Source organism: Ammospiza nelsoni, chromosome 9 (assembly GCF_027579445.1).
Source record: "Ammospiza nelsoni isolate bAmmNel1 chromosome 9, bAmmNel1.pri, whole genome shotgun sequence".
Classification (NCBI taxonomy): Eukaryota; Metazoa; Chordata; class Aves; order Passeriformes; family Passerellidae; genus Ammospiza; species Ammospiza nelsoni.
Window position 1 is genome coordinate 10,383,860 of NC_080641.1, and position 26,504 is coordinate 10,410,363.

The 26,504-nt window shown below is 38.4% G+C and overlaps 1 protein-coding gene across 1 annotated transcript in view; it reads right to left on the minus strand.

The window, feature by feature from the left end:
* Positions 1 to 25,684, minus strand: part of CCDC180 (coiled-coil domain containing 180) — a 28,115-nt gene extending 2,431 nt beyond the window's left edge. Inside the window, exons 1-35 of the mRNA XM_059478456.1 lie at positions 25,602 to 25,684; positions 24,936 to 25,061; positions 24,212 to 24,437; positions 23,306 to 23,388; positions 22,014 to 22,123; positions 21,798 to 21,926; positions 21,522 to 21,632; positions 20,361 to 20,456; positions 19,956 to 20,119; positions 19,673 to 19,792; positions 18,905 to 18,984; positions 17,849 to 17,937; positions 17,285 to 17,404; positions 16,477 to 16,650; positions 15,845 to 15,960; positions 14,489 to 14,615; positions 14,002 to 14,065; positions 13,156 to 13,400; positions 12,391 to 12,509; positions 11,680 to 11,855; positions 10,426 to 10,606; positions 9,754 to 9,900; positions 9,351 to 9,495; positions 9,040 to 9,156; positions 8,529 to 8,627; positions 7,532 to 7,645; positions 6,620 to 6,858; positions 5,987 to 6,039; positions 5,171 to 5,252; positions 4,109 to 4,180; positions 3,114 to 3,180; positions 2,779 to 2,923; positions 2,257 to 2,417; positions 1,332 to 1,469; positions 228 to 339 (exon numbers count right to left, since the gene is read on the minus strand). Of these exons, the coding sequence (XP_059334439.1) occupies positions 228 to 339; positions 1,332 to 1,469; positions 2,257 to 2,417; positions 2,779 to 2,923; positions 3,114 to 3,180; positions 4,109 to 4,180; positions 5,171 to 5,252; positions 5,987 to 6,039; positions 6,620 to 6,858; positions 7,532 to 7,645; positions 8,529 to 8,627; positions 9,040 to 9,156; positions 9,351 to 9,495; positions 9,754 to 9,900; positions 10,426 to 10,606; positions 11,680 to 11,855; positions 12,391 to 12,509; positions 13,156 to 13,400; positions 14,002 to 14,065; positions 14,489 to 14,615; positions 15,845 to 15,960; positions 16,477 to 16,650; positions 17,285 to 17,404; positions 17,849 to 17,937; positions 18,905 to 18,984; positions 19,673 to 19,792; positions 19,956 to 20,119; positions 20,361 to 20,456; positions 21,522 to 21,632; positions 21,798 to 21,926; positions 22,014 to 22,123; positions 23,306 to 23,388; positions 24,212 to 24,309 (4,093 nt within the window). The 5' untranslated portion in view covers positions 24,310 to 24,437; positions 24,936 to 25,061; positions 25,602 to 25,684. The remainder of the gene's footprint in view (positions 1 to 227; positions 340 to 1,331; positions 1,470 to 2,256; positions 2,418 to 2,778; positions 2,924 to 3,113; positions 3,181 to 4,108; positions 4,181 to 5,170; positions 5,253 to 5,986; positions 6,040 to 6,619; positions 6,859 to 7,531; positions 7,646 to 8,528; positions 8,628 to 9,039; positions 9,157 to 9,350; positions 9,496 to 9,753; positions 9,901 to 10,425; positions 10,607 to 11,679; positions 11,856 to 12,390; positions 12,510 to 13,155; positions 13,401 to 14,001; positions 14,066 to 14,488; positions 14,616 to 15,844; positions 15,961 to 16,476; positions 16,651 to 17,284; positions 17,405 to 17,848; positions 17,938 to 18,904; positions 18,985 to 19,672; positions 19,793 to 19,955; positions 20,120 to 20,360; positions 20,457 to 21,521; positions 21,633 to 21,797; positions 21,927 to 22,013; positions 22,124 to 23,305; positions 23,389 to 24,211; positions 24,438 to 24,935; positions 25,062 to 25,601) is intronic.
* Between the last annotated feature and the right edge of the window lie 820 nt (positions 25,685 to 26,504).

Here is a 26,504-nt window from a genome sequence, read left to right on the forward strand (position 1 = left end):
ATATGCTCAGAAGAAACGAAACAATGTCAGGAACACAACTGTTTTGGAATAATTGTGCAGCTCAATGCTCTTCACACTCAAGAAATAGCTTTGCATACTTTATTTTGCAAATCTTTGAATTTCAATCAAATAATCTTAATGTAAAAGCCTCTTCTTCCTAGGGACAGACTGCTGCAATCTTTGACAAGGGAGAGGAGGCCTGAACAAGCAATCTCTTCTCTTCTTACCTGCTGCTTTTACATCATCAACAGTGATGGTATCATCTTGTTCCAACAGGAGCTTTTCAGTCAGGGCAGCCAGTGCAGAAAAAAAGCTTTGAGCACATTCAGCAGCACAATCCTGTTGCAACATTGGAGACAAGTGAGAGGAATTCCTTTGATAATTGGATCTCCTCTCCTTTTAACTTGGCTCTGAAAGACTACACAAATATCAAACCCTGGCATTCTGCAGCAGCTGCAGATAACAGACATAAGGCTCAAAGCTGCACATAAAAGGGTCTTAAAGTGTCTCTGCAGTATTCTTAACATTGCCTGATGATGTAAAGATCAAAAAACTAGAGTTTTGAGTACAGGTACCTAGTAGTTACACATTTGAGTTAAACATGATAAAAACAGCTTCTAGCCAAAGAGAAGATCATTTTGTAATTCAGGTACTTTGGGTGGAAGTGCTTAGCCCAGGTGTTATTCTCAATCAGGTATTTGTGTTTCTGTGTCTGTATGCAGAGCTAGGAGCAGAAGGACATACTATGGAATTAAAAATATCAGTTCTCTCAGACAGTGTACAATTTGGAGTAAGTGGCCTGAGAGAACAAAACAACAGGCTTTAATGCTGGGGAACCAACCTTCAATTAACCCAGGGGGCAAAGGGGGAAAAGTATTTTGATTCCTGAATCTCTCCTGTAGATTCAACTTATTTCAGTTCTTAATCTTATGTAGAAAAGTGACATTATTTGCACTAAGGAAATGCACAGAGAAACCCTTCCAGGAATCTGTTGTCTGGAGGTAAGAGAACTAACCAGAGGATGTCACCACCACAGCCAATACTCCTCCCACCATTAAGCTCACAGCCAGTAGATTCTATGAATGATATAAAATATCAATAAGTTCCACAATGTATCTAAGCAGCTGTATGTGTGCAGATATATTTATGTCTATATTGATCTAATGCTGACAATATACCACTTAAAAGTTTAGCAATATATGAACAGGATTGCTTAAAACTGCAAAAAATTTCAAGTTTCCTTTGGATGGGGAGGAAGAATGTATCCAAAATACACCCTTCTTTCCAAATAAAACATTTAAGTTCACATTAAGCAGGGGCTTTACAATTACCTGCAGCATCTTTGTGTTGAGGTGAACACCATCAGTTTGATCTTTTTGCCTTTTCATTTCCTCTTGGCACAAAGCCTCCAGCTGAAGGCAGTTATTTGGATGTCCCAGGGAGTAATGTAATTTTCTCCGGTGCATAGTCTTTAAGCAAGTAGGTAAGAAAGAGATGCTTTCAGTAAAGAATATACTGTGAGTCATAAAAAGGAAGAAGTAAACCCCAAACATTTTCTATAAAGGCATTCAGAAAGACAAGGAAAATGGAGCTACTTCTTGGCTGTCTGGATATAAGCTTTGCAGTGCAATATGCACCAAATTGCCTGTCTGCTGGCCTCTGGTCTAACTTTGGGATTTATTTTCAATAAAAAATCATCTCTTCTACCATGTGGTAAATAAAGTATTTTTTATATCTCTATATTTGTAATTTTTTCCTAATTCTTAATACTCAGACACAATCTCAAGACACTTTACCATTTTCTGTGTGATCGCCATTATGATTCTGTTCTCAGTTCTGATATTATTTGACAAAATATGCCTCTTTTATGGATGATGATAAATATAGTATTTCATTATCCCTCCATCACAGTTTTTACAGAGGAGTGCACCCATACAGTAGGAGCTGTCTGGCCATAATCCAAGGTCACAGCCCTCACAGAGTTGACAATCCAAGTGTAAGATGAAAGGCAGAGCTGACAAGATCAGAAAGAGGCAGCTCAGTGCTGGAAGCTGGGAGAGAAGGGACAGAGTTCCACGAAATCCAAAGCTTCCAGGAGAACTAAGCAGACTAAGTGCAAGCACAGAAAACTCTGCTTCATCACTCTCTGCTGAGCTGACCACAAACAGTGAGAATGAGAAAAATGAAATGTTATCACTCTGATGCACTTACCATGGGTTACACTATAAATCACTCTAGTATGTCCATGGTACGTACCTTCACATCTTCCCAATCTTTCAGCTGTCTGTTGAAGAGATGCTGAATATGCCCAGTAAAAGAGCGGAGCTTCTGCTCGTGTTCTTTTAAAAGACTTTCCACAACCAGTTGGGAAACAGAAGAGAGCTCCTCCTCAAACCACTTCAGCTGATCCTGAAATTCTTTTTGGAAAAGACAGGGTGTGCATGTGACACAAACAGCCTGGAATTTTCTCTCCCAGAGATTGTGTCCCTGACATTCCTTTTTCTAGGTGCAATGCTTTGAGAAACATACACTTGCTCAAAAATGTGACTTTGGACAGGTTTTTTAACTTAGTCAAGTGCCCTTTGCTACACTTTTTGTAGCTGATAAAACATACAAAAAGAATACTGGCTCAATTTCCAGTAAAGTCAACTGCAGTTTTTCCACTGAGTGTGATGGATTACGACAACAATGTAATTCTTGGTCACTGGAATTTTCACCTTATATATACATGAAAATTACATACACAAGAAAATGCAAGTCTTAACTGAATGAATTTACCCCCAAGACAAAAATTGTAGTAATCATCTGTCTGCCTTTGGTATGACAGTAGTTTCACTCTGATCATGTCTGCCCAATGTTCAAATGTGTCTGGCAGATCTTCAAGCATCCCCAAGTAAGGATTCTTCTTGTCTCCGTAGAACTCCTGCAGAAGGGAAAAATAAACCAGAAAAATGTTGATAACACATTTAAATACATCACATCTAGGTAAACAACAGTAGGAGAAGAAAGGAAAATGTATGGACTACCAAATATTGAAAGAAGCAAATGATTTCTCTGACACAGGAGCACAACTATGAAAACAGAGCTGACTAAAGAACATGACATTTCCTTACCTCACCAAGACAGAGCAAGGTGTTGTTACCATTCCAGAGAATATTCAAAATAATTCCTTTAAAAGTACTGAAAACAAAAAAAAAAATTAAAATTTTAAAATATCATCACACTGTTAAATAATCATACTGTCAATATTCACTGTTTTTCAAGTATTTCGTTCAGGTTAATTTTAGTACATTTTTCAGAGCATACACAAACCAATGTTCAGAATGCCTAAGAACCTTCCCCCACATTAGCACAGCTTCTCTTCATATGCAGCCAGGACAAGGGGCTATTGTAATTGCTCACTGGAGAGCACAGCCATGTCACTGTCACAAAAAAGCCATCTTAGCCAAATTCCTGTGCCCAAAGAGCTTACCATGCATTTTAGATAAAGCAAAAATATTTCAAGGTGGGTCTAGCTGTTTACTGGAACCATTTTGAAACACTATAGAATAAAATTCCCAAACACTTAAACATCTTAAGCATTAATTTCAATAGTTTTGCATGGCATGTACTAAACATCTCAGTTCTCTAGTCTACAGCTGCACATATGAAGAAACAATAGATAATTTTCTTAGAGAAGGGGAATGGAACCTTGCTTATTCCAATAAATACAGAATACAAGAATAAAGATATAAAATGTATTTGTCGTCTTAGGTGTGAAAATAATTGAAAGAGAGGCTATTTTACATTCCTCACCCACTTCTTATAAATGTACAAAATGGGCTCCAATAAGACCTCCACTTCAGACATTAGACAGAATGAACCAGATGCCTTGGATCTTCATTATTATTACACTGCAAAAATTAATTGCTCTGGAACTACTCTGACCTATAAATATCAAGGCTAAATACCTCAAAATTCAATGGTGAACTCTAAGTCATAATTATAGACAGATAGATAGATACATAGACAGATACATAGATACATGTAGGGTATATAGAATATACCTCTATAAAAACATAGAGGGTTTTTATAGATTCACTTCTTATTCTGGAAATACATGACTTACTCAGACTCTGTAGGCTTCTTTCCAAATATCTGGGATCTATCATCCTTGGTAAGAGATTTTCTGCCTTTTTCACTGGAAAGGAAAAACATTAATTTGAAACTATCCACAAGTGTTTTCTATCTCTGGCTGATGATTTGAGCTTGTCAGTCATATGACAGAGATGAAACTGGAGAAAAATTGGTAAAAACCTAACTCTAGAACCAGTATTCTATGTGTCCTGGTTCTGGTCAGGACAGGGTTAATTTCTGCAGCAGCCAGGAGGGGGTATGGCCAGGACCTGGAGGTTATTCTCTACCTCTCATCATTGTGGGGGTGGCTGGAAGGGTCCCTGCTCTTGGGGAATGTGGTGGCAGTCTCAGGGGTTTCCTCATGGTGAGCATTCACACGTGAATCACTTGCCTGTCTTGTACGCTTTGCTATTAACATTGTTGCTGTTACTATTAGTTTTTTATCTCACTGCTGTTTCTAATAAATTGTTCTTATCTCAACTTTATCTTCACCTTTTTTGCTCCAATTTTTCCTCTCCAGGTGCAGCAGGGAAAGGGGAGTGAGCAAGCAGCACAGGTTTTGGAGTGTTTTGCTAGGAGCACAAAATTGGGAATACCATTCCCAAACCATGACAATATAAAGACAGTATTTTGATGGAAAAAGATTCTCAGAATTCTCTTCTAAACTCCCAGTTGTTCAAAAATTTTTTGTTTTCACTATTACAGTAGCTCATTTCATCAATCTGTGGACCAAGCTGAAGACAAACCATTGAGTCACACCTGAAAATTTAGCCACATTGATTTAAGAGTCAGTCTATATTTCAACAAATTCAAAATAGAAAACAGCACCAGATGAAGGAGAAGAATAGTATTTTTCCAGTCAAAATCTGTGGGAAAAAACCCCACAAAGCTGATCATGGGGACATAAACAGGTAAGAGATTCCAAGTGATAAGCAGCAGATGGAAAGAAGGCTATACAAACAAGCAGTAAGAATCTTTCAATGGATAGACAAAGTTTAGGTAAATTCTTGCATAGGAATATTTAAAGTGGAATTCCTCCTTTTAGGGGTCGTACCTTTTTTTTCCCTTGGTTTCATCCCGAGATGACCTCTTGCTAGAAGACTTCTGAGAATGTGCATCAGATACCCTCTTCTTTCCTGGGGGAAGAACAGCTTATAGTCAACAAGGAAAGAAGAATATTGCACAAATGCCAACTGAAGTGCTTTTGGGGTATATATATATTTTGTATTCTTATTTCTCTAACATTTCCTTACAAGATGGAGGGGACAACTACTGGAGCAATCATTTCTGTCACATAGTAACCTGAAGTAACTCAGAAGTGGCAACAGCAGTAAAGGTCCCAGGAATGTCACAGAAAACACATGGTAGGTGGAGAAGATTTAAAGTAAATTGGATGCAGGAAAAGAAAGAGAATGAATAGGTTACATTCACAGTATTGGTGGTCATGGGGACTTGCAGATGTGAAAGCTTTGGAAATGGCTTTGAAATGTCAGAGTCTGCAGAAGAGAGATAAGGAAATGGGAACACTAGGTAGGGAGCATCTAAGATTACCTCTGTGCTCACCTTTGAGTAGATGATGACACAGTGTGAGAAGGATCCCTGATTCCCTATATACTTCATGATTCCTATTCTGCTTCTTTTCTCAACCCATTTGCCTTTTGCTATCACAAACACAGGCACTCTTTATAATATTATCATCTCATTCTGCAGCTTTCATTGCTATAGGAGCCCCAAATCATCTATATCTCAATAAAGATGCTCAGGGAAAGAGCTGAGAAGCTCAACTATCTCAGAGTTCCTAGCATAGAAGCCACATGCCAGGAACTGCAATTTAGATGAAAAGAAAATATTAAAAGAAATACAGGCACACCTGGAATCTTTTTCCCCCGATTTAGGTCTCGGTATTTTTTTGATGGGTCAAATCTGAAAAAAAAAAGAAAAAAAAAAGAGCTAAGTACTACTGCATATCCTGTCATTTTATGTTCTATACTATATTATATAGCAAACTAGGCAATTTCTCTATCCCTATCATGTGCTAAATTAGTTAAATTTCTGAGATCATATTTAAAAAATAGGGTTACTTTTACAACTGACAGTGTATATAGAAGTAATTTCATAGGACTGATGATTTAACTGGAATTTTGGAATTTCTACAAGCAAAACTGCATTCAAATACTATTTGGAAATCAAACATTTATCACACTCTTCATTTTACACTTTGTATATTCAGTCAACTATGTAGCAGGTGGTCACTTTGAACTAAAATAAGGCTCTAGAAGACAAAAATAAAATACCTAAAATTTATCATTGTATATTAGATGTCACTCACAAAGGGGTATTTTTGGCTATGAGAAATCTTGGGTTTAAAAAGAAAGCAATTTCACCTAGACTAATTCTTAAATTTAGACTGATTAGGAAATACCTAGTAGTATTACCTATGACCAGTCTATTCACTAGTTCTGGGCAAAGAAATTATAAAATAAAATATAAATAAAGTACTTACCCAGCTAAATTTCCAATAACTTTTATAGCCAAATCATCAAATATTGATGTACCCATTCCACTTGGATTTAACAAAGGGAATTTGTCAGGATCCAGTCCCATCACCATCCTTCTGCTCTCAGAACTGAGACTGTCTCTTGGAACAGCAGGAGCAAAGGAAGCTTGTGACCTCCGATCCACGTCAGGAGTGGCTGAGTGCTCCTGCAATGTCCCATCTGTGCCAGGAGTGGTGAGGGCCTCCTGAAATGGGAAGAAAAATGAAGCCCTGTAGACCACAGCAGGCAGTAAGTGAAAGCATTCCATGTAATGACTGACTACTAGAGCAGATTTTCTAAACAGACAATATCTTGCTCACAGGCTGAAATAAACTTTTTGTCATTCTAACAGCAATGTTGTTACAGCTATTCAGCTCTAAAACACTTCAAAGCAGTTAAAAGTAGGTTCTCACAATAATCATAAACAGTACTTAAGGATATACTCTTAAAACAAGGATCCACTGAGATTACAAAATAAAGACAGACTTTCCAGAAAAGGGAGGAAAGAAAACACAACCTGTTTGATAAAAACAAAATTCCTTCAGGACATATTTGGGAATTTTTTAAAAAATAATTTAAAGAAACTGTTGAAATATGTACTTCTGAACAGTGCTACACATTGAAAACAAACTCTTGTGAAGAACTGGGTAACTCATTGCAATGCCATGTATCTCTTCAGCATTTTGGAAACTTGCTGATTTACTCAACCTCTAAAAAAGGGCTGTCCTAATCTTAGTGTCTTTGACACCTTGGCATAATGCAGATTTTTTTTTCATTTGAGAACTGAAAGCACAAAATCTGAAAAGCCATTGAAACATGTACATATGAAAATTCTCTCAATATTAAATAAAATACAGAGAATGTGAAAGTTGTCTTACAGTGGCAAGTGGGATATTTGCTTTTACTACAAAACAGTCAAGATACTTGCTCCTCTTTTCCAGCTCTTTCAACATCTCTCTGGCAAAAGCATACAACTCTTCAGAGGTTAAAGCCTGAAAGATATGATAAAACAGATGGTATTTACTAAACTGACTGTTCTAACCTTTTCACACATGCTGACTCTTGCAAACAATATTATTTGCCTTTGTTCTGTCACCAGTTTATGTACACATTCATGGAAGCAACAAGATTGTATAAGAGGCTGAGGTTTTGGTTTGGCAAACAGGAAAACAGGTACTGACTGTCCAGAAAGGACTGTTGTGGTTTTAAACCCAGCTGGAAAAGAAGCATCACACAGCTCAACCCTCCTTGCCCCAGTGGAATAGGGAGGAGAATCAAAGGAAAACATTTATGTTAAGAACAATTTAATAATTTAAAATAAAGTGAAATTCAGTGATAATGGTAAATAATAATAATAATGATAATAAAAAGTGAAAAACAAGCGATGCACAATACCATTGCTCACCACCTGCTGACCAATGCCAAACCCCCCTTCCTGGGGGGCCAGAATGGCCCTTCCAGATAACTCCCCCAGTTTATAAACTGGACATGACATTCCATGAGCTGCAATATCCCTTTTTTGGCCAATTTGGGTCACCTGTCTCAGCTATGCTCCCTCCCAGTTTCCTTTGTGAACCTCCTCAGTGACAGAGCAGGAGACAAGGAAAAAAAAGTCCTTGGCTTAGGATAAACAGGACTTAGCAAAAACTGAGTTATCAACACCATTCTCATTCTGAATCCAAACCACAGCACTGCAACAGCTACTGAGAAGATATTAACTCTATTCCAGCTGAATTTCTGAACAAAAATTCTGTGTTTCTGCCAAACCCCAAATATGAGGAAACAAGTCTTTCTTGAAAATATTAGTTTATACTAAATTAATAACAATTAATAGCAAGTCAAATTAAATACCATTACATCCTGATTAGAACTTACTTCTTTATCTGCAGTAGAATGAACATAAGCATCTCTCTTCTGCTGAATCTTTTCCAGGTAAGACTTTAATGTGACTGACTGCAAATTGGAATTCGCTACCTGAAGCAGAAACAAACTTTAAGAAACTGGAAAAGTAAAATCCCCATTCACAGGAATTTCAGAGGCTCTACTTTCAAACCATTAGAACCACTGAAAAAAACTGGTTAAGAATCCCTGGTACTCAGAGGAGAAGCTGAAAACAGTAATTCACAAAAGCAGCTGCAGCACACAAAAATATTGGTGAATTCAGATGTACATACTCAATGTGCTACAAGGCCATAGTGTTCCAGCACAGCTGCAGCAGTATTCAAAATAATTGTTTTAAGTGGATAGTGACAGAAAACCAGTCTTAAATTAACATAAAAAATTATGTAATATTTGTCCACTATGAAATCTGCCAAAATCTCCTCAAAAGTATAAAAGAAAACTATTATACTGAATTTAGGCAAAGTTCTGATGTTCCTGTTTGTACCTCTGATTTGATTTGCTGTCTTAGCTTTCTTAAACATTGATGGACCTTCTCCATAAAGGCTCGGCTCAGAGACAGAGAAGCAAACTTTTTTCCACACTGCTTGAGAAGTTCATTAGCCTTAAAGAATGTCAGAAACAAAAGACAGATAATTTTTCACTTTTTAAAACTCAAATGATAGAACTTGCCATTCTACCAATTTTTTCCTGCCAAACAGGACAGACTGACAGTTCTAATCTGAAAGCAGGCTGACTGCAAATTGCATCATATATGTAAACAGAAAACATCATTTGAAATAATATCATTCTGCATACCTGATTCAAGCAGCTCGACTTTAACTGCTCCACATCTTTCTTGATTGAACTTTCAATCAAGTCAATTTGTTTACTTTCTTTCTGTAGACACTCGTTGAAAAACTTTACCTCCTCAGATGTAAAGTCACCATTCTCTGAAAATAATCTGAAAGCAAACATATAAACAATTGGCTGTGAGTCATTTTACTCCAAGACCATTTTAGTTAAGCAGCCCTGAAACAACACAAATGTGATGAAAACAGCATAATAATTGTGGTTTAACAAGATACATTTCTTTTTCTAAATAGGAAATTAGATGAATAACAAAATAAACTTTACTTTTACTGTTCTGCCTATGCAACAAACACCGATTCCCAGAACTAGGTCACCATTTATAAACAACATTTCCATGAAATCTATGTACCTGCAACTTTTGAGAAAATCCACATTCGAATCCCTTAGTTTTCCAAAAGCTTCCTCCAAGTGCTGCTGGTAACTTCTCACAGTAATCCTGATTGATTCCAGCTGGTTGTGGAGCTCTGATTCCAGATTATTGCTAGAAGAAACTGATCTAACAGCAAATAATAAAAAAAAAGAGAAAACTTGTCTGAAGAGGAACACACAGGATGATTCAGCATGTTCTGGCTGTAAAGACATGACAAAAACTGAGGACTCCAAAGTGATTTATGACTCTCAAAGCAACTCCCTGAGCTGGCATGGTTTGGATGAACCCATGGAAGATATCAGCAACAGCTGATACTATTTGGCACTTCTCTTCAAAAATAGTCAACTGATATTACTGTGCACATTCAGTAAACTGGATAAAATCTAAACACATGAAACATCTCTTCTACTCAAAGACTGCCAGCACTTTGAAAGGAGATGAGAATTTCCATGTGTTCAGTCCTGATTTTAATTTCTTCAGGGAAAGAGAATGAAACTCTTTATGTTTTTAAGTTTTATGAAAGCAGTAGTAGTCTTCATTGAAGAGCAATGACACACAAAACAGGTTCAGAATGCAAACCATAAATATCTCAGACAGCAATCAGGAGTAATTAACTAAGCAGATTCATAGCAACAGCAGTGGCACACTTACTGCCCAGTCACAGGAGCGTGGAGAAAGTCATACTCCAAGTTTTGGACTCGGGAATGAAAGTTTGTGTTCAGGTTCTGTAGCTGGTCTGAAAATTTGAGGAATTCAGCTTTCTCCTTTTCCAGGCTTTCTGCCAGCACTTTACAGTGGCACTCAAGGTTCTCTTTGTGAAGTGACAGCTTCGCTGAGAAGAAAGGAAGTTTACAATAGGGACATTATTTCCTCTTTACTGTGAGCTATCACAATACCCAGTTAACCTGTGATCAACTGCAGCAGCAAAATAAACAGAGCTCATAGTAGCTAAAATATACAAATTAAATATATTCAGTTTGGTTTCTTTGACTTTTCTCCTGTGAAGGACGTATATCCTTAACAGCTCCTAAACCATTCAAACCACAAATGCCTCTTGTTTGCTCTAAGCATTCTTTTTCCTTAATTTTTGGTCATTGCTAACATCTCCATTATCTCTCTGTTGCCAGTCTTGTAACAAAATTAAAGGTTATATTTTTTAATGGAAAAAAACCTTGGTTTTGTGATGGAAAGGAAAAAAAATCAGTTTTGGTATTTCTTCTGGAATGATAGCTGCATAAATCAAGAACCAGCCAATCACCTCAAGAAACTACCAGAAGAAGAACCTGTGCTCTGCAGAAAAACGGAAATTGAAAAATTATTTGCCTACTCTCCAAATGAAGAATTTTTTAACTTATATGTTAAAGACCAACAAACCTGTGTAAAATATTTTTTCTTACCATAAAAACCTAACACTTCAGGCTTTTATGGTAAGAAAAATGCAGAAAGATTAGAAGATGCTCTGTAGCTGCTCAGTGATATATCAGAATTAAATCCTCCCTCTCATTATCTCATATATCAGAATTAAATCCTCTCCCTGACATTTTGGCTCTCTCAGCTTGCTAATTTCTTTTTCTGCAACACTTCTTAAAATATTTTTTATACACCATTAACTCTTGTTAAATAATTTCAAGTTGGATTAGAATTCACAAACATTGACAATAGAATGTTCAACATTCATAATCCAGTTGTTAAGGCACTGCTGTGTATTTTTCCAAACATAACACAGCACAAACCAGAAGAGCTATAGAAATGTTATTTTAAAAATACGTGAGTAGCATAATATACTGGGAATTCATAGACACTCAACTGCTTTCTCTTGTCCTCTATAACTGAGTCAACTACTGCTGAAACAGGTTTTGGCCCACTTAGGATGGTGATGTTCAGAATACAAAAAGATGTCAATACCAGCTCGAACATGGTAGATGTTCATCTGTATCTCCTCCTTCTTTTGTTGATGCAATTTAAGATGCAGCAGGAGTATTGAATTCAGCTCCTCTTTCTTGGCAGCTACAAAGACATAGGAGTTGGACAAGGATTCTGCAAACCATTTCTCCAAGTGTTCAAAAAAGCAGAGGCGAATCCTATGATTGAAAAAGAAATATTACAGTGAGGAATAGTACATACTGAATAAGAATTTATTGAATATATTATTTCTAAGAATTCAACTTCTGGATATAGGAAGGTGCTGTTTCAGTACCATTTGCACAATACTGGTAGCATTTTTGAGCTAGCTGCTTACTACTGAGTATCAGGCATTTTACCTTCATGGCAGGCAATTTGGGCAAATTACTTGTCTTTCTGTAATATGTTTTCTCACTAAATATTTTTCCATAAAATATGAATTTTTTGTAAAGGTTAATGTTTCTGTGGTACTTTGACAGCCATGGATACAAAGCAATGTAAATATTTTCTCATATTTATATCAATTTAACAAGTGGAATAACATAATAATTGTACGAGCATAATTTTATAATTAAAAATTTAACTATATAAATATCTAATTATATACTAATAATTTGATAACTTTTGCCTCTCTAGTCTAATGTTTCTTGTAAACAGCTGAAATTTGTCCATCACATAAAGAGAAAGAACAAACAGAAATTGTTCTCAGCTCACCTTTCTTTCAGTTCAACAAACATGGCTTCTGTGATAAGTACATATTTCAGGTACATGGGAAGTGATTCTTCTTCTTCATATTTTATAAAATACCTCTCTGTGATTTCAGTCTTTCCTGCCTGTTCAAGTCCAAGAACAGTGTAAGTATTTCCACTAGCAGTGGAAAAAACCTCCGTGGCAATTTCAACACTTTATCCCTCACTGCTCGTGGACACTTACTGGGAAATTGTTGGAAATTATCACATTACTTTTAAAGGTATCAGCATAGAATCAATAGTGCATAAGCAAGTGTAAGAATCCTAAGGAAATTTAGAACAATGTTCTTATTCTCAATCTGGACAGTTACACAGTACTGGCAATATTTATATATTTATTTATATATAAATATATTTATATGCCTGCAAGACATAGGCAGAGTTAAAATGTTTTAAAAGGCTTTTGTTATGGTAATAAATTCATGGAAACTGAAAAATTAATACTTGGGTACAAATACTTAGCTAAAAACATTCACCACAAGCTGTGATGAAAGACAGATTTAAAAAAATTATGCAAAGGGTTTCTACAAGGGTAAAAGACCCAAAAGAATGGTTGTGAAGTGTTTTATTCACTCCATTTTCCCATAAAAGTATCTAAAGCCCTGTGTGCTTTGTAAGCAAACTAAGCAAAAAAGGACTTTCTACTCATTCTCAGCAAAAAGACTTCCTATTCCTCCTTATTGTGGACAAGACTGCCTTCACCTTCAAATTTATTCTCCTGCTCACTTACCTGTGTAATGCTTAGTCCCTCTTCTGCAGGCTCATTTTCTTCACTTTCATGAGGAATACTCTTCTTATCTTCTACTTCCTCTGTTTCTTCAATTTCCTGTGCCCTGATCACCTGTTTCTCTGTTAGCTTCTTTTCTCCAGCTGATTTTTTACTACTGTCCCTACCTTCTGGCACCAGTTGAGAGAGGTGATCATCCTGCTCTGCTCTGGGCTGGGATGTCCTTGCCTCAAGCCCTGGGGACAGTTCTGGATGCCACAATTTCAGAAAGACATAAAGCTATTAGAGCAATCTCCAAAGGAGGGACACAGAGATAGTGAAGGGTTCAGGAGGGAAAACCACTCAAGGAGTGGCTGAGGGCATTTGTTTCAGCTGGAGGAGACTGAGGTCACACCTCACTGGCAACTGCATCTCCTCTGAGGGCAGCAGAGGGGCAGCTTTGATCTCTGCTCTCTGACCAGGCACAGGGGAGGATTAGACTGGGTATTAGGAAAAGGCTCTTCCCCAGAGGGTGCTGGGGACTGCCCAGGCTCCCCAGGGAATGGGAACAGCTCCAAAACTGCCAGAGCTCCAGGAGGGTTTGGACAATGCTCCCAGGGATGCAGGGTGGGATTGCTAGGGTGTCTGGACAGCGCCAAGGGTTGGACTTTCACAATCCCTATGGGTTCCTTCCAACTCAGGACACTCTGTGATTTTCCTCTCCTTCCTCTCCTTGCAAGACGTTCTCAGCTTGCTGCTCCACCATATGTTGACCTTCTGAAGCCTCAACTACTTATTTACAGTTAAAGCAGAGTTCTTCTGGTTACAATCCAAAGAAATACAGATTGAAAAACAACTAAGCAGAAATACCTGTTTGGACTGTTGAGGTATTATCTTGATCTTCAACTGTGGAGTCTGTAGTGCCTTGCAAGTTCTAAAAGCAAAACAACAAAAAACATCCATCACACCATTTTAAAATATAGATTTGCTTTCTTCTAAGAAATCCATATCCCTTCTCAAAATGTATTTATTTCAATAAGATATGATAGTCTTGAATAGATCACTCACTAGCTAAAGAACCTGTAGCACTCAAATCAATTACTGTGTGTTACATTGTAGTTTTCTATTCAAAAGCTAAGTGAATTTGCTAAAATTCTGTTTGTAACAAGGACAGAGTTAAAAGTGTGGGACTGAGAAATGCTTTGGTATCCCTTTGCTATCTCTAGCAAAAGCACTTTATTCAATGGCTGAAACAGCACTTTATATAATCTGAATTTTAAAGGTAATGTAAATTTTCTCTGAAGTGAAAAAGTAATACAGCAGTAAGGTTTTAAACCAGGAGAAATTTTCTTTTTACCTGTTTGAAGATTTCCTTCACACTAAAATGCTGGCTGATGGATATACTGTAAGAAATCAACTCCCACAAAATAGCTTTTGGATAAGCCATTACTTCATTCATTACAATCTGCTTGAATGTCTCATACCTGTCAAATTTAAGATCACTGTTTAAGAGACTCAAGTATGTATAGAAATAAAATTAGGTGTGACTACAGTGCCTTTATATCTAAATCTAACTTTTTTGATCAATCTCATAAAACCTTTTGGCTAAATGTTGTCATTGATCTGTTTATACTGAATACAAACACATCCTGCCTTGTTAGAGATTAGTTCATTACAAATAAATAAATGCACAAAAGTTGAGAAATATTTACAATAAAGCCTTTTACATCCTTCCTTTTGGATGGGAAATCATTCAAACTGCTTACATTAGAGAGGTCAAATTACTGTCTTCCATGTTAGTTCTGCACTGTGCTCAACTGTGACTGAACCTTTCTGGTTTATTTTCATTTTACTTGAAAATAAAACCTAATGGTTCAAGCTGAGTCTAGATTAAAAAAAAAAATCAATGTTCATACTTGTTTTCATTTATATTTACATTTGCTTTGTCTCCTAAACAAAGATAATTATGGGGAATTTATGTGTGTGCTCAGATAGGTTACACTGTATTTTCACTTGGTCTCTTACCTCTGGCTTTTTAAAAATTGTTTGAATGATTATCAAGAGTATCAAACCCCCAGCTCTAACCACAGTCCTGCTCTAAGGTGTGTGAAGGTGTGTGAATCTGCCCCTCATGTCCATATTGCTCTTCCCATGTGCCTCTGATCTAACAGGCAGAAAAAACCTCCTGGGAGTGGGAACAGAGCTGCTTCCTCTCAGGTTTCACATCTCTTGCTAAGGTCTTTAGCAAGGAGAACACTATTGTACCAATTTTTATATGGTTTTTAAGACTGCAAATGCCTAATCACAAGAAGGGTAACAGAATTTGGCAAAATAAATACTTTGGCTATTTAAAGATCTTAGTCCTTGCAACTTTGAATGAGATCAAGTCTGTGAGTGAAAATGTGATGGTGCAGACCAACTTCTGATTGCTGAACTACTACTTTTACCTTCTGAATAATGCATGGATGTGATGGTATGCACAGTAATACTGATGTGGTATGGTTTTCGAATGATAGCAGTCTTTCTTGGTCCCATTCCTAAACTGTGGGTATTATTTGCCTTAACCTTGTTGAATATGTACATTATTTTATATTCTTACATGAAGTAAAAGTCTTTTTCCATACCTTCACACAACAGCATAAACAAGGCCTAAGTAGTACCATCCATGATAAAATATGCTTTACTTTTTAAATTTACAATACAAAATTCTTACCTAGTTCTAATTTGATTTAAAGAAGAAAGGGCATTCTTCAAATATTCCTCCAGCTCTTCTTCACTGCTGGCCATTTTCATTTTTTCCAAAATTGTATCCAGATTATCTTTCCGCACCTGAGGCCATATTAAAAAGCTAGTAAAAACAATTCAGTATGTACTAAAATCTCCATAACTATTTAAGATTCAAGTAATTTGATTATGTACATGTATTCTATAGCAAGACCTTAGCAAAACTCATCAGCTATGAAGGTCTTCCCAGATAATGAACAGCTGTGACATTGCCACCCCAAGCTGGCTGTTTTAACTATGAGAACTTGGCATCCAACCAGCCTCCATACCAGCACAAGATCTCATAATAGCAACTTGCAGCCACTTTGTACAGAAAGCAGCAGTGATCTTTATCACTTTTGCCATATCAAGAATAAGACAGGACTGTCCATTCAGTGTGAATCAAGCAAAAATGCACCTGACAGAATGAAACTGCAAAGTAGAAATTCCAATTTAAAGTTCCAATAAAAGTCATATACTATATTTTTCATTTTATAGCAGCTATTTTGAATTCCAGAAGGTTCTTTGTATTAAGAAATCCTTTCTTTACATTATGCCACATCCTTGTTTTTATGTTTATACCTGTATTATGTTATCCTGTTCCAATCTGTATTCATCTACTTTCTTCTCAAGTACATCATCCTGTTGGGACAGTTGGAGTAGATGAACATCCCAGATATCCATGGCCTCCTGAACACAGCTGGACAAGCCTTGACAATGCTGCTCATGCCATCTAGGCATCTCCTTAAAATCACGCTAAAGAAAAACATTCAAGTGAACAAGTTGTTTTTAAACTACTGGAAGGTGAAATGATTGAGTAAGACAATAAGTTACATGATAAAAGGCTGCCTAATTATTACATGACTAGTATTCAAAATGGTGTCTTCTGTGTGGAGAGTAAAAAAATAAATCCAAGTAAACTGAGTAAGAATTTTTATTCTACAAGCTGAGAGTATCAAAACTTTTGTTTATTCTGGCATCGTAAAGCACTGAATCACATTCTACAATTTGTCTCTTTATGAACAACTTCCCAGTCATTTTTATGTATAGAATCACAAAAGATCAAATTGGAAGACCTTTGGGAGATCATTTAAATCTATTCCTCTGCCTTTTGGCAGATTGGGCCATACCTCATTCATGTCTATCATATGTCTTTCAGATATAAATTATAATAAAAATACAATACATCACAAATAATGAACACAGTAATTATGAACACTTCCATGTGAAACTCTTCCACATTAAATTTTGTTTCTTTGCAGTGTTTAGTCACCCTATGGACCTCTTTCTAATATGACATCAATAGCCTAGGATGCAGAAAGCATTGCAGGGAGCACAGGAAGCACAGACTAATCCCAAGGAGTGATAAAAATAAATGTAATCAACATACATCCATGTGCTCCAGTTCTTCTTCAAACTTCTTTTTTAGTTTCTCAGTCATCTGAAGCATTTTGGAATGCACAACTTCAACATCTTCTGCTGGGCAAATGTTCTTATCCAACAGGGTCATCTAAATGAAAAGAATAGCAAATTATTGACATGCATGACTTTCAGAGAGCATGGCTAAACTTAGTGTTTCTTTTCTTGTGATGGACAGAGAAAGACTCAGCCTCCTAGACCCCGCATTCTGTTAGTAAACACTTCAATTGATACAGAGGGAGAAATTGAGGCAGAGAGGTGGAATTTCTTTGCCAAGATAAGACAGATTTAGCACAAAGGCCGAGTCCTTGCACATAAATGCAGGACAGCACACCCTTCATTACTTTTACACATTTCAAGTACAAATACCAAATACTACTGTGAAACCAAACAGATGGTTACTCTTTGAACAGAATAAGACAGAGGTTAAAAACTAATTTCACTTGTTAGCTCATTGTCTGGTGGGTTCTCAAACACATTTTACTGTAATGACACACTGTACCACAGCTACTACACCCAAAGCTGGGACACTCACCTTGCAGGTCTGCACTTTTTCCTGACATTTTTCCTGGACCAGCTTATACTGGACATGTATTTTCTCCACACACTCTGCATTATGGCTGTCTGAATGATATGGAACAGACCACAGTCAAAATTCTGTATTTCACAGTGCAGTGTGAAAAGGAAACATGACAGAGGCCCTGTGCTGAATCTCAGCAGAGGGAACAGATCCCAGCAGTGTCTGCACACCTGAGTGACACTAACAACCAATCAAATAAGATGTTTTAATATACATTATTGTATCTCGTGGCAGGAAGGAATGATGAATCTGACTCCATGTTCTCAGAAGGCTAATTTATTATTTTATGATACTATATTATATTAAAGAATGCTATACTAAACTATACTAAAGAATACAGAAAGGATACTTTCTGAACACTAAAAAGATAACAATGAAAACTTGTGACTCTTTCCAGAGTCCCGACACAGCTTGGCCCTGATTGGCCAGTGAGTGAAAACAACTCACACCAGAATCCAATGAAACAATCACCTGTGGGTAAACAATCTCCAAACACATTCCACATGTGAGCACAACACAGGAGAAGCAAATGAGATAAGAATTATTTTTCTTTTTCTCTGAGTCTTCTCAGCTTTCCAGGAGAAAAATCCTGGGCAAAGGGATTTTTTAGAAAATGTGAATGTGACACACAGCTGTTTATGGGCATACAGGACATAGAGAAAGGAACTACCTCCAGTACTTCTTCCCCTCTCCTTCCCCAAGAGTTAAAAAGTATTTTTGTATGATTGAGAACTGATCCATATCAAAATTAACCTTTTATTTCCCCAGATTAATTCTAATCAAGCCAGTTCCTGCTAGATGTCACCCTGTACAAGTGTTTGTACCAGCCAAAGGAAAGTGATGTCACAAGCAGCTTCTTTGGGTCTTATTGCCAGCTCGAAGACACTGAGAAGGTATGTGGAAACATGTGGAACAAAGAATAAAACAAGCATGCATTTTCAAAGCAACTGTCTAAGGAAAAAGGAAAGTATTGCTTGAATTCCAGACTGTTTTTATTATTTCCCAACTTACCTATACTTTTGTTGAAATTCTCCAGAGTTCTGTACCATTCATTTACGTCAGATTTTGTATGTGTTGGAGGCAACAAGGCGCTATCAAAGTAGGAAACAAGAGTCAAGGGTCTTAAAATACAAACCAGTCAGTTGTATATAGAACTATTATAAAATACAAAATTATGAATCAGAGTATCCATACTAATGTGCTTTATTTTATTTACAGCCATCTTGGCAATGAAAATCAACCAAAGAGACTGTTGTTGTTCAAGGCCAACTGTTTACTACCCAACAAGGAACTGTAATCTACCTTGTTCCTACATCCACTGTAAAAGAACTCCCTGTAAATACTGTAATGCATTGCACAAAAATGCTTCTTGTGTTCAGGATGGAAATTCAAACATAGCAGTGTTAGATTTCTATCCAGACTCCTCTCTTAATTTATTACACTAATTAAATCTCATGGAGAAAAAAAGCACCAGCTTCTAGCTCTCCACCCATCTTTGTCTGCCCATTTCTACCACATTTCAAAAGTCAGTAAGATTTACTTTTGTATTCCTGCATTTTTAGGCCTTGATCACCACCTATTTAGTGTAGCCGGTGCAGTGAAAACCAAGAAAGCATTTTTTCCACTAAAATAGCTGTAGAAAAATAGGTTTAGACCCTGTCTTACTGCTGAATTTAACAATCACACACTGACAGAAAGCAAAGTGCATTTTGTAGCCAAGCCCTTCATTAACTCCAGAAAGAACTGTTTTCCTTTATGCTATATCCTCTTTTGCCATACCCAATGTGCTGCAAAACCCTCAGTCTTTGTTCACTAAGTACAATCTGCTCCTTTATCATGTTTTCCATTTCCATTTTCACAGCTGGGGGATTCTGTATTTCTTCACTTGCCATAAATTCTCTGCAGGATGGAATAAAGGTATGTATTATGGAAGCATGATATCATATATGATACTTATAAAGAAAAAATAACTTTTTAAACTTGTTGTTTTATAGAAACCACAAGTGAACACAGGCCACTTTGTGTTATTCATTGCCTAAAATAAGACTGCAAAATTTCTGACCTGAAACTCTGAACTACACAGTTCTTTTGGATGAGCTTCCAGTTCTTGACTCTCTCTTGCCATTTCAGTTGATGCATTTTTTCTTTCTCAAGCTCTGATTTCATTAGATTAAAGAGCAGCTTGGCAGTTGCCCTCTCATTATCCAGCAGTGCTCTGTTTATAGTCTGTGTATTAAAAAATAAAACCAGGAGTAGAAGCAGCACACAACGTGCAAAACCAAAAAAAAAACTTGTTTTCTACACAAAATGAGGGGAAAAAAGAATACAAATGATAACAAATACCATGCAAAGTAGAAATCTCTCAATATTTCAGTGATTGATAGGCAGAAATAATTGATTTCAGCTGGGAAAAAAAGACATTCTAGGAATATTCAGACTGCTATCCTGCCCCAGGTAAAACATTTACCATGGCCTTATCATTAATGAGCCTGTGAACATCAGCTTTCAAGAAGAAGGAAATTTCCTCCAGTTTCACAGTATACTTGGTCAGTACATCTGCTATCTGTGCAATAAAAGAATAAAGAAAAACAACAATGCAAAGTTAACTCAAATATCAGTTTCCCAAGTAAAAAACTACATGAACAATTTTTCCATTAGATTCATTATTCATTAATTAAATCTATTAAAGTGAATTAAAATTAAGTGAATGACACAAATTGAGAAGTAAATTTTAAAATATTAATCTTAGTTATCTTGAAGACTGAATTTTTCAGTAATTCATAAAAATAATAACTAAAACATTGCTCTTTGCTACTACTCAGCTGATTTCTCTTTAATATCTATGATAACTGAGTGCTTTGCAGATAGGCTGCAACATGAATTTAAAAATCAAACCAAATTCCTTTCGAATATCTGAAGGGAATCCACCAGGGCCTGTTTTAAGTGAACACAAAATTAAAGCAAATGTGTTCATCTCTGACAATTGCTATCACTAATCCAACAGAAAGGTTACTGGTGATACTCTTGGACCTTTTCATTATACCTGAATTACAAAGAGAGGAGAAACTGGCACTGGTAGAACAAACAGCTTTCCTATGCCTACAAGGACAGTGCAGCAAGCTCTTCCACAGTCTATCCATTTTTTTAACCAAACATTTCCCATGATGTGCAATGACTTTTACAGATTAGGCTGAAGGCTACAAAACTGCAACATGTTTGCTACCAACACCCAGCCAACCCAAACTAAAATTCAGCTAGGTCATGTCTATGCTCCTCCTCAACTGCAGAATAGGTATGGCCCCCCAAAAATAACAGACCAAATCAAAGTGTGACCTACACGACCCTCCAGGGAAATAAAAGCAGCTCACATACTCCTTGCACCTTTAGTACAGGTAATTGTGAAAGAAAAGAACACCTTCAAACTAGGAAAACAGGAACTTCTCCTGATTATGTGGGTGTAAAATGAGTGAATAGTTTATTGGTGAAAAGAAAGCAATCACCACACAACAGAACTACTGGCAAACCTGTGACTCCTGTGGAAACCAGCTACTCTTTGCTTTGCACCCAGCATTATATCAGCAAATAACAATCTTCTGCTTAAGTAACAGTTATTAAGACTGCAGCTCACTTTCATGGCTCGACTCCTTTCAATCTCCTTTAGGGATTCATCCACTGCCCTAATCCACTTCCTTCTGTTTGAGGATTCCTCATGGATCATATTCCAGAGCTCTTCCAAACCCTGCAATACAAACTGACTCTCAACTTAACTGAGAAGTGAATATATATAAAAGAAATTTTTTAAAACAAAACCCCAATAATTTAGGATTCCAGTGAGCCATAAGAAGATGTTACACAGAGCAGATACAAGTAACTGAAGTTGAGCCAATGCTCTGAGCTGCCTTACTTCAAATGAGAAACCTTCCAAATCCATGTCAGATGCAATCTTTTCAAACAGAAGTTTACTCTTTTCATCTGATTTCATCACTTTGAGCTGAAGGAATTCTTGAAGATTCAAAACAGAGGCTTCCATCTCCTATAATGGTAGGTCAGTGTGATCATTTGAATATTGGGCCCAGCCTCAGAAGAGCACTCATGACTGAGTTAGAAACTCCTGCCTTACCCTGCCAATGCAGTCCAGCTCCTGCTGCATTTCAGTGAGTGCCCCGTCGTGACGCTTCTGCCGCCGTTCTGCCAGGTACCTCCATGCACTGCTGCCTGCTTCCTCACGAACTGCCAGGGAAGAAATGAGGATTCCATAGCCTGGAATAAATCCCTAGATCTACACTATGACTGCTGTAGTTAATGCAGCTTTCACAGTGTGCAACATTTTTCCATGGGAAGTGCAATCTCAGCAAATGCAGATTAAAAGTACTAGGGCATATTTTAAAATTTCCTTTATTAACTTCTGATTTTCACAAGGATAATAGCATGGAACTATCAACTAATCATCATTTTTTTACATCATGTCAACAGGTATGATGTAAAAAAATCGCAACAAAACTGGAATTCATCGTCTAAATATAACCTGTGATAGAAAAAAAACAGTTGTGAAATTGTCCATTAGAAGATTTTTTATCTTCAAAATTACCTACAAATCATCAAAAATGTGTCAGGCCATTTCTGAGCTTGAGTTTTGTTGCCCAGCAGGAGAAAGAGTGCCAAAGTGGATGTAACCAAACTGTGTATTCTACTCCCCTCTACCTCATTTTGTGATGAGCTGTTAACGATGGGTGGTTTTCAGTGCACACCTGACCCTCAGGATTCAAGCCGGGTGTGAAAATGAGACAGGCAAACCCTGCAAGGTGAAGTGATGTTTCTTTATTCTTATAATAACTCAGCTGGGGAAGCAGCAGCATCATCCATCCAGTGACAGTCATCTGTGCTAATGGGACATGATGAACTGAATATGCACTGACAGCAGAATGGGCAGCTGAAATGAATGTCATGGACGCAAAAAAAATATTCTACATAATTCCATTGTGATTACATCGTTGTGAGAACCTCTCTGCACTGGGGGATGTACCACCTGAACCCCACTGTATATAATTTAAGCAGTCTGGAGACTTGGGACACCACCACCACTGGACATCCAGAGGAAGACCTGAACTTCCACAAGACCACCCCTTCTGACAGCACTGTAACCACTGCAACAGTGCAACAGTGTGCCAGGCTGTACTCTGACTTTGTGGTTTTCAACCAGTTTTTCTGTATCATTGCATTTGCTGTAATCTTTCTATTAAATTGTAATTCCAGTTTGAAATCTCTTACAAGGTATTTGTATGGGGTTAATTTCTCTGCTGGTTTATTTTCAAACCAGCACAACTTTGTACCTTGTTCAGCTAAACCTGTTACATGTACCACATCTCCTGTGAATGCAAATAAAAATAAAGCATTCAGGGAAACCAATTTTACCAACTACATCAGGCAGGCCTCTGACTTCCTCAGCTGAACTTGCATCTACCTTTCCCTGTGCCTCTGGAAAAGTTGTAGGTAGTCTGAAACAGAAAGAGAATAAAGCTTCAATTTGTATTACAAACGCACCAGAAGAGGGACTAACATAATAGCATAATACACTTTAATTGGCAAATGTAACATTAAAGTGAACATAAGCATCATTCTAACTTTAAAGAATATAATTCAAAGAATTGAAGTTGCTTCTTCTGAGACAAACTCAAGTCTAGGTAGATCCCAGCTTCAAATCTATCAGGATGGCATTAGAGCAATACATGCTAGATTTAGAAGTTGTAAACTACAGAGACTTACAGGATAGCTCTACAAGGTAAAAATCCCATGAACTCTTAAGGAGACACTAGCAAGAAATGTGGAAATAGCCTTTATCTGCCCGGTGCTCTTCCCAACAGCTTGGGCACTGTGTTTGTCCTTGGGGTCAGTGAGAATCCCTGTATCATTATTCAGCAGCTGGCTTAGGGTAAAAAAGGATGGATGCATTAACTTCATTCTTGTTCATTACATTATCTTACTGCATCATCATGTAAGCCATTTACTTGGAAATACAACCTAAAATATATGTGTCAGACTGGGCGTCTATCTAGATTGCTATGAGCAAAGACAATTTCTTTTTAAAAGGAAAGCCATACAATATGCCTGCCATTGCAAATATTAGTCTGTTAGCCTGCACTTCAACGGGCAGCAAGCAGTTCATTATACTAAATTTACATTTGGCAAGGAGACAGTCTATTTCACATTATTAGTGTTATGACCAAGAATTCAGGTGTTTCTAATTCCCAGTGAAGATCTGTCAATTTCATACCTTTAGTTATGAACATATAATTGGGGTTTTATGCTTCTGTTCCATACCTGTCTGGCTGTGGTGTTTTTGTGAAGTTACTGATCGGTGTTTTTACAACACATGTTTTCTGTTGATTCCTTGGGGATGGCATGGCATCAGCAAACATTTCTGAATGCTTATTTACAGTGAGCTTTTTACTCTTCTTAGAGCTCCTTGTCTTTTTGCTTCATCCAAAAGGTGGGCTAAGTGTGCCTTCCAAGAACCACAATCTCAACAATCCGAATTCCTTCAAACCTATACAATGGAAAACAGCAACAAAATAATTAATGAAAAATAGTAGGGGAAAGACAGCAGAAGAGAAAGATAAAATAATGAACCCTACATGCCACACACACAATCATTTTCATCTAAGGCTATTTTCAAAATGAGAAAATAAAAAGATAATCTTTTCCTCGGAGAGGGAAAGTGGAGTAACTGGATGGTGTTGCCTTGCTTACAGTTACCAAAACAGTTAACAGCAGAGTGAGAAATGCCTGAATCTGGCCAACTATGCCTCTAAATGTTTTACTGCTGTGTTATGATTCTGACTTAATATAACCTGATATCCAACAAAGAGATAGGAACACATGTAGATGCATTGGAGAGCATATGCGGGAGATAACACATTCATTTTTCAGTAAAACAAACCAAAAGCAGAAATGTTGAAATTGACCTGGGGTAATTTCAACAGCCAGAAAACTGACTAACACAACAAACTCCTTTGGCTTTTGACAAATCCTCTGTTTTTTTTACCTTGGCCTTGAAGATCTGTTTGCAGCCCTCTTCTCTGTGAACATGTCACTCCCGTCCTGTTGAGAACTTGTGGCTCATCGCAGCTGACTGGCCGGGCCTGCTTCCAGAAGAACTGGCAACCACAAGCTGGGAACCAAGAGGAGATGCAACACTTCACTTGGAAAAGGGCCGTCCTTGTTCCTTGAATCACAGAATGGTTTGGGCTGGAAGGGACCTTAAAGATCATCCTAGATCATCTTCCAACCTCCTGCCATGGGCAGGGACAGCTTGCACTATCCCAGGGTGCTCCAAGCCTTGTAGAGCCTGGCCTTGGGCACTTCCAGGGATCCAGGAGAAGCCAGAGCCTCTCTGGGCACTCTGTGCCAGGGCCTCAGCACCCACAGGGAAGAATTCCTTCCCAATACCCCATCTAACCCTGCCCTCTGGCAGTTTGAAGCCATTCCTTGTGTCCCGCCGCTCCAGACCCTTTTCCAAAGTCCCTCTCCAGCTCTCTTGTACCCCCTTTAAGCACTGCAAGGGGCTCTAAGGTCTCCCTGGAGCCTCCTCTTCTGCAGACTGGACCCCCCCCCCCCCCCCCCAGCTCTCCCAGTGTAGAGCAGGGGCGCTCCAGCCTTCAAAGCAGCTCCGGGATACTCCTAACAGTGAAACTCCACGCCTGCCGCTCACCTTCCAGCCCCGGCGGGTGTCGCTCGGGGTCGCTCCCCGTCGCCCACGGGGCCCTCAGGCGGAGCCGCGCGTGCCGTTGTCAGAGGAACGGGGCGGGGGGGGGGAGCGGGGCCGGCACAGCCTCACCCACGGTGCCCCCCGGTGGCCGCTCCCGGCAGCACCCGGCTACCTCTCATCCCGGCCGTCCCTCGCTTCATCCCGGCCGTCCCTCCTCATCCCGGCTGCCTTCACCTTATCCCGGCCGACCCTCGCTTCATCCTGGCCGCCTCTCCTCGTCCCGGCTGTCTTCACCTTATGCCGGCCGTCTCTTGTCATCCCGGCTGCTTCTCGCTTCATCCTGGCCGTCCCTCCACGTCCCGGCCCGCAGGCCCGGGAGGGACCAGAGCTCCGGAACCGCAGCTCACAGCCCCGGTTTCTGTTCGTCCCTGCTCAAGGCAGGCGACACTTCCCACGTCTGCACTTTCCAGCTCAGCAGGGGAATGAGGATCCCCCAGGGAAGCGGTCACAGCAACAAGCCTGTCTGAGTTCAAGAAATGTCTGCACAATGCTCAGGCATGCGATGAGATGGTTGGGTGTCAAGGGGGTCCAAGAGCTGGGCTGGATGATGCTGGTGGGTCCTTTCCAACACAGCCTCTTCAATGATAAATACCCCTAGATGCAACTTGAGGCCATTCCCTCTTGTCTTTTACTTGTTTGCGAGAAGAGTCCAATCACCACCTGATCACACTCTCCTGTCAGGCAGTTCTGCAGAGCCAGAAGCTCACCCCTGAGCCTCCTTTTCTCCAGGCTGAGTCCCCTCAGCTGCTCCTTGTTCTCCATCCCCTTCACCAGGTCTGTTCCCTTTTCTGGACACACCCTAGTCCCTCAATGTCTTTTTGCCATGAGGGTCCCACAAATGACCTG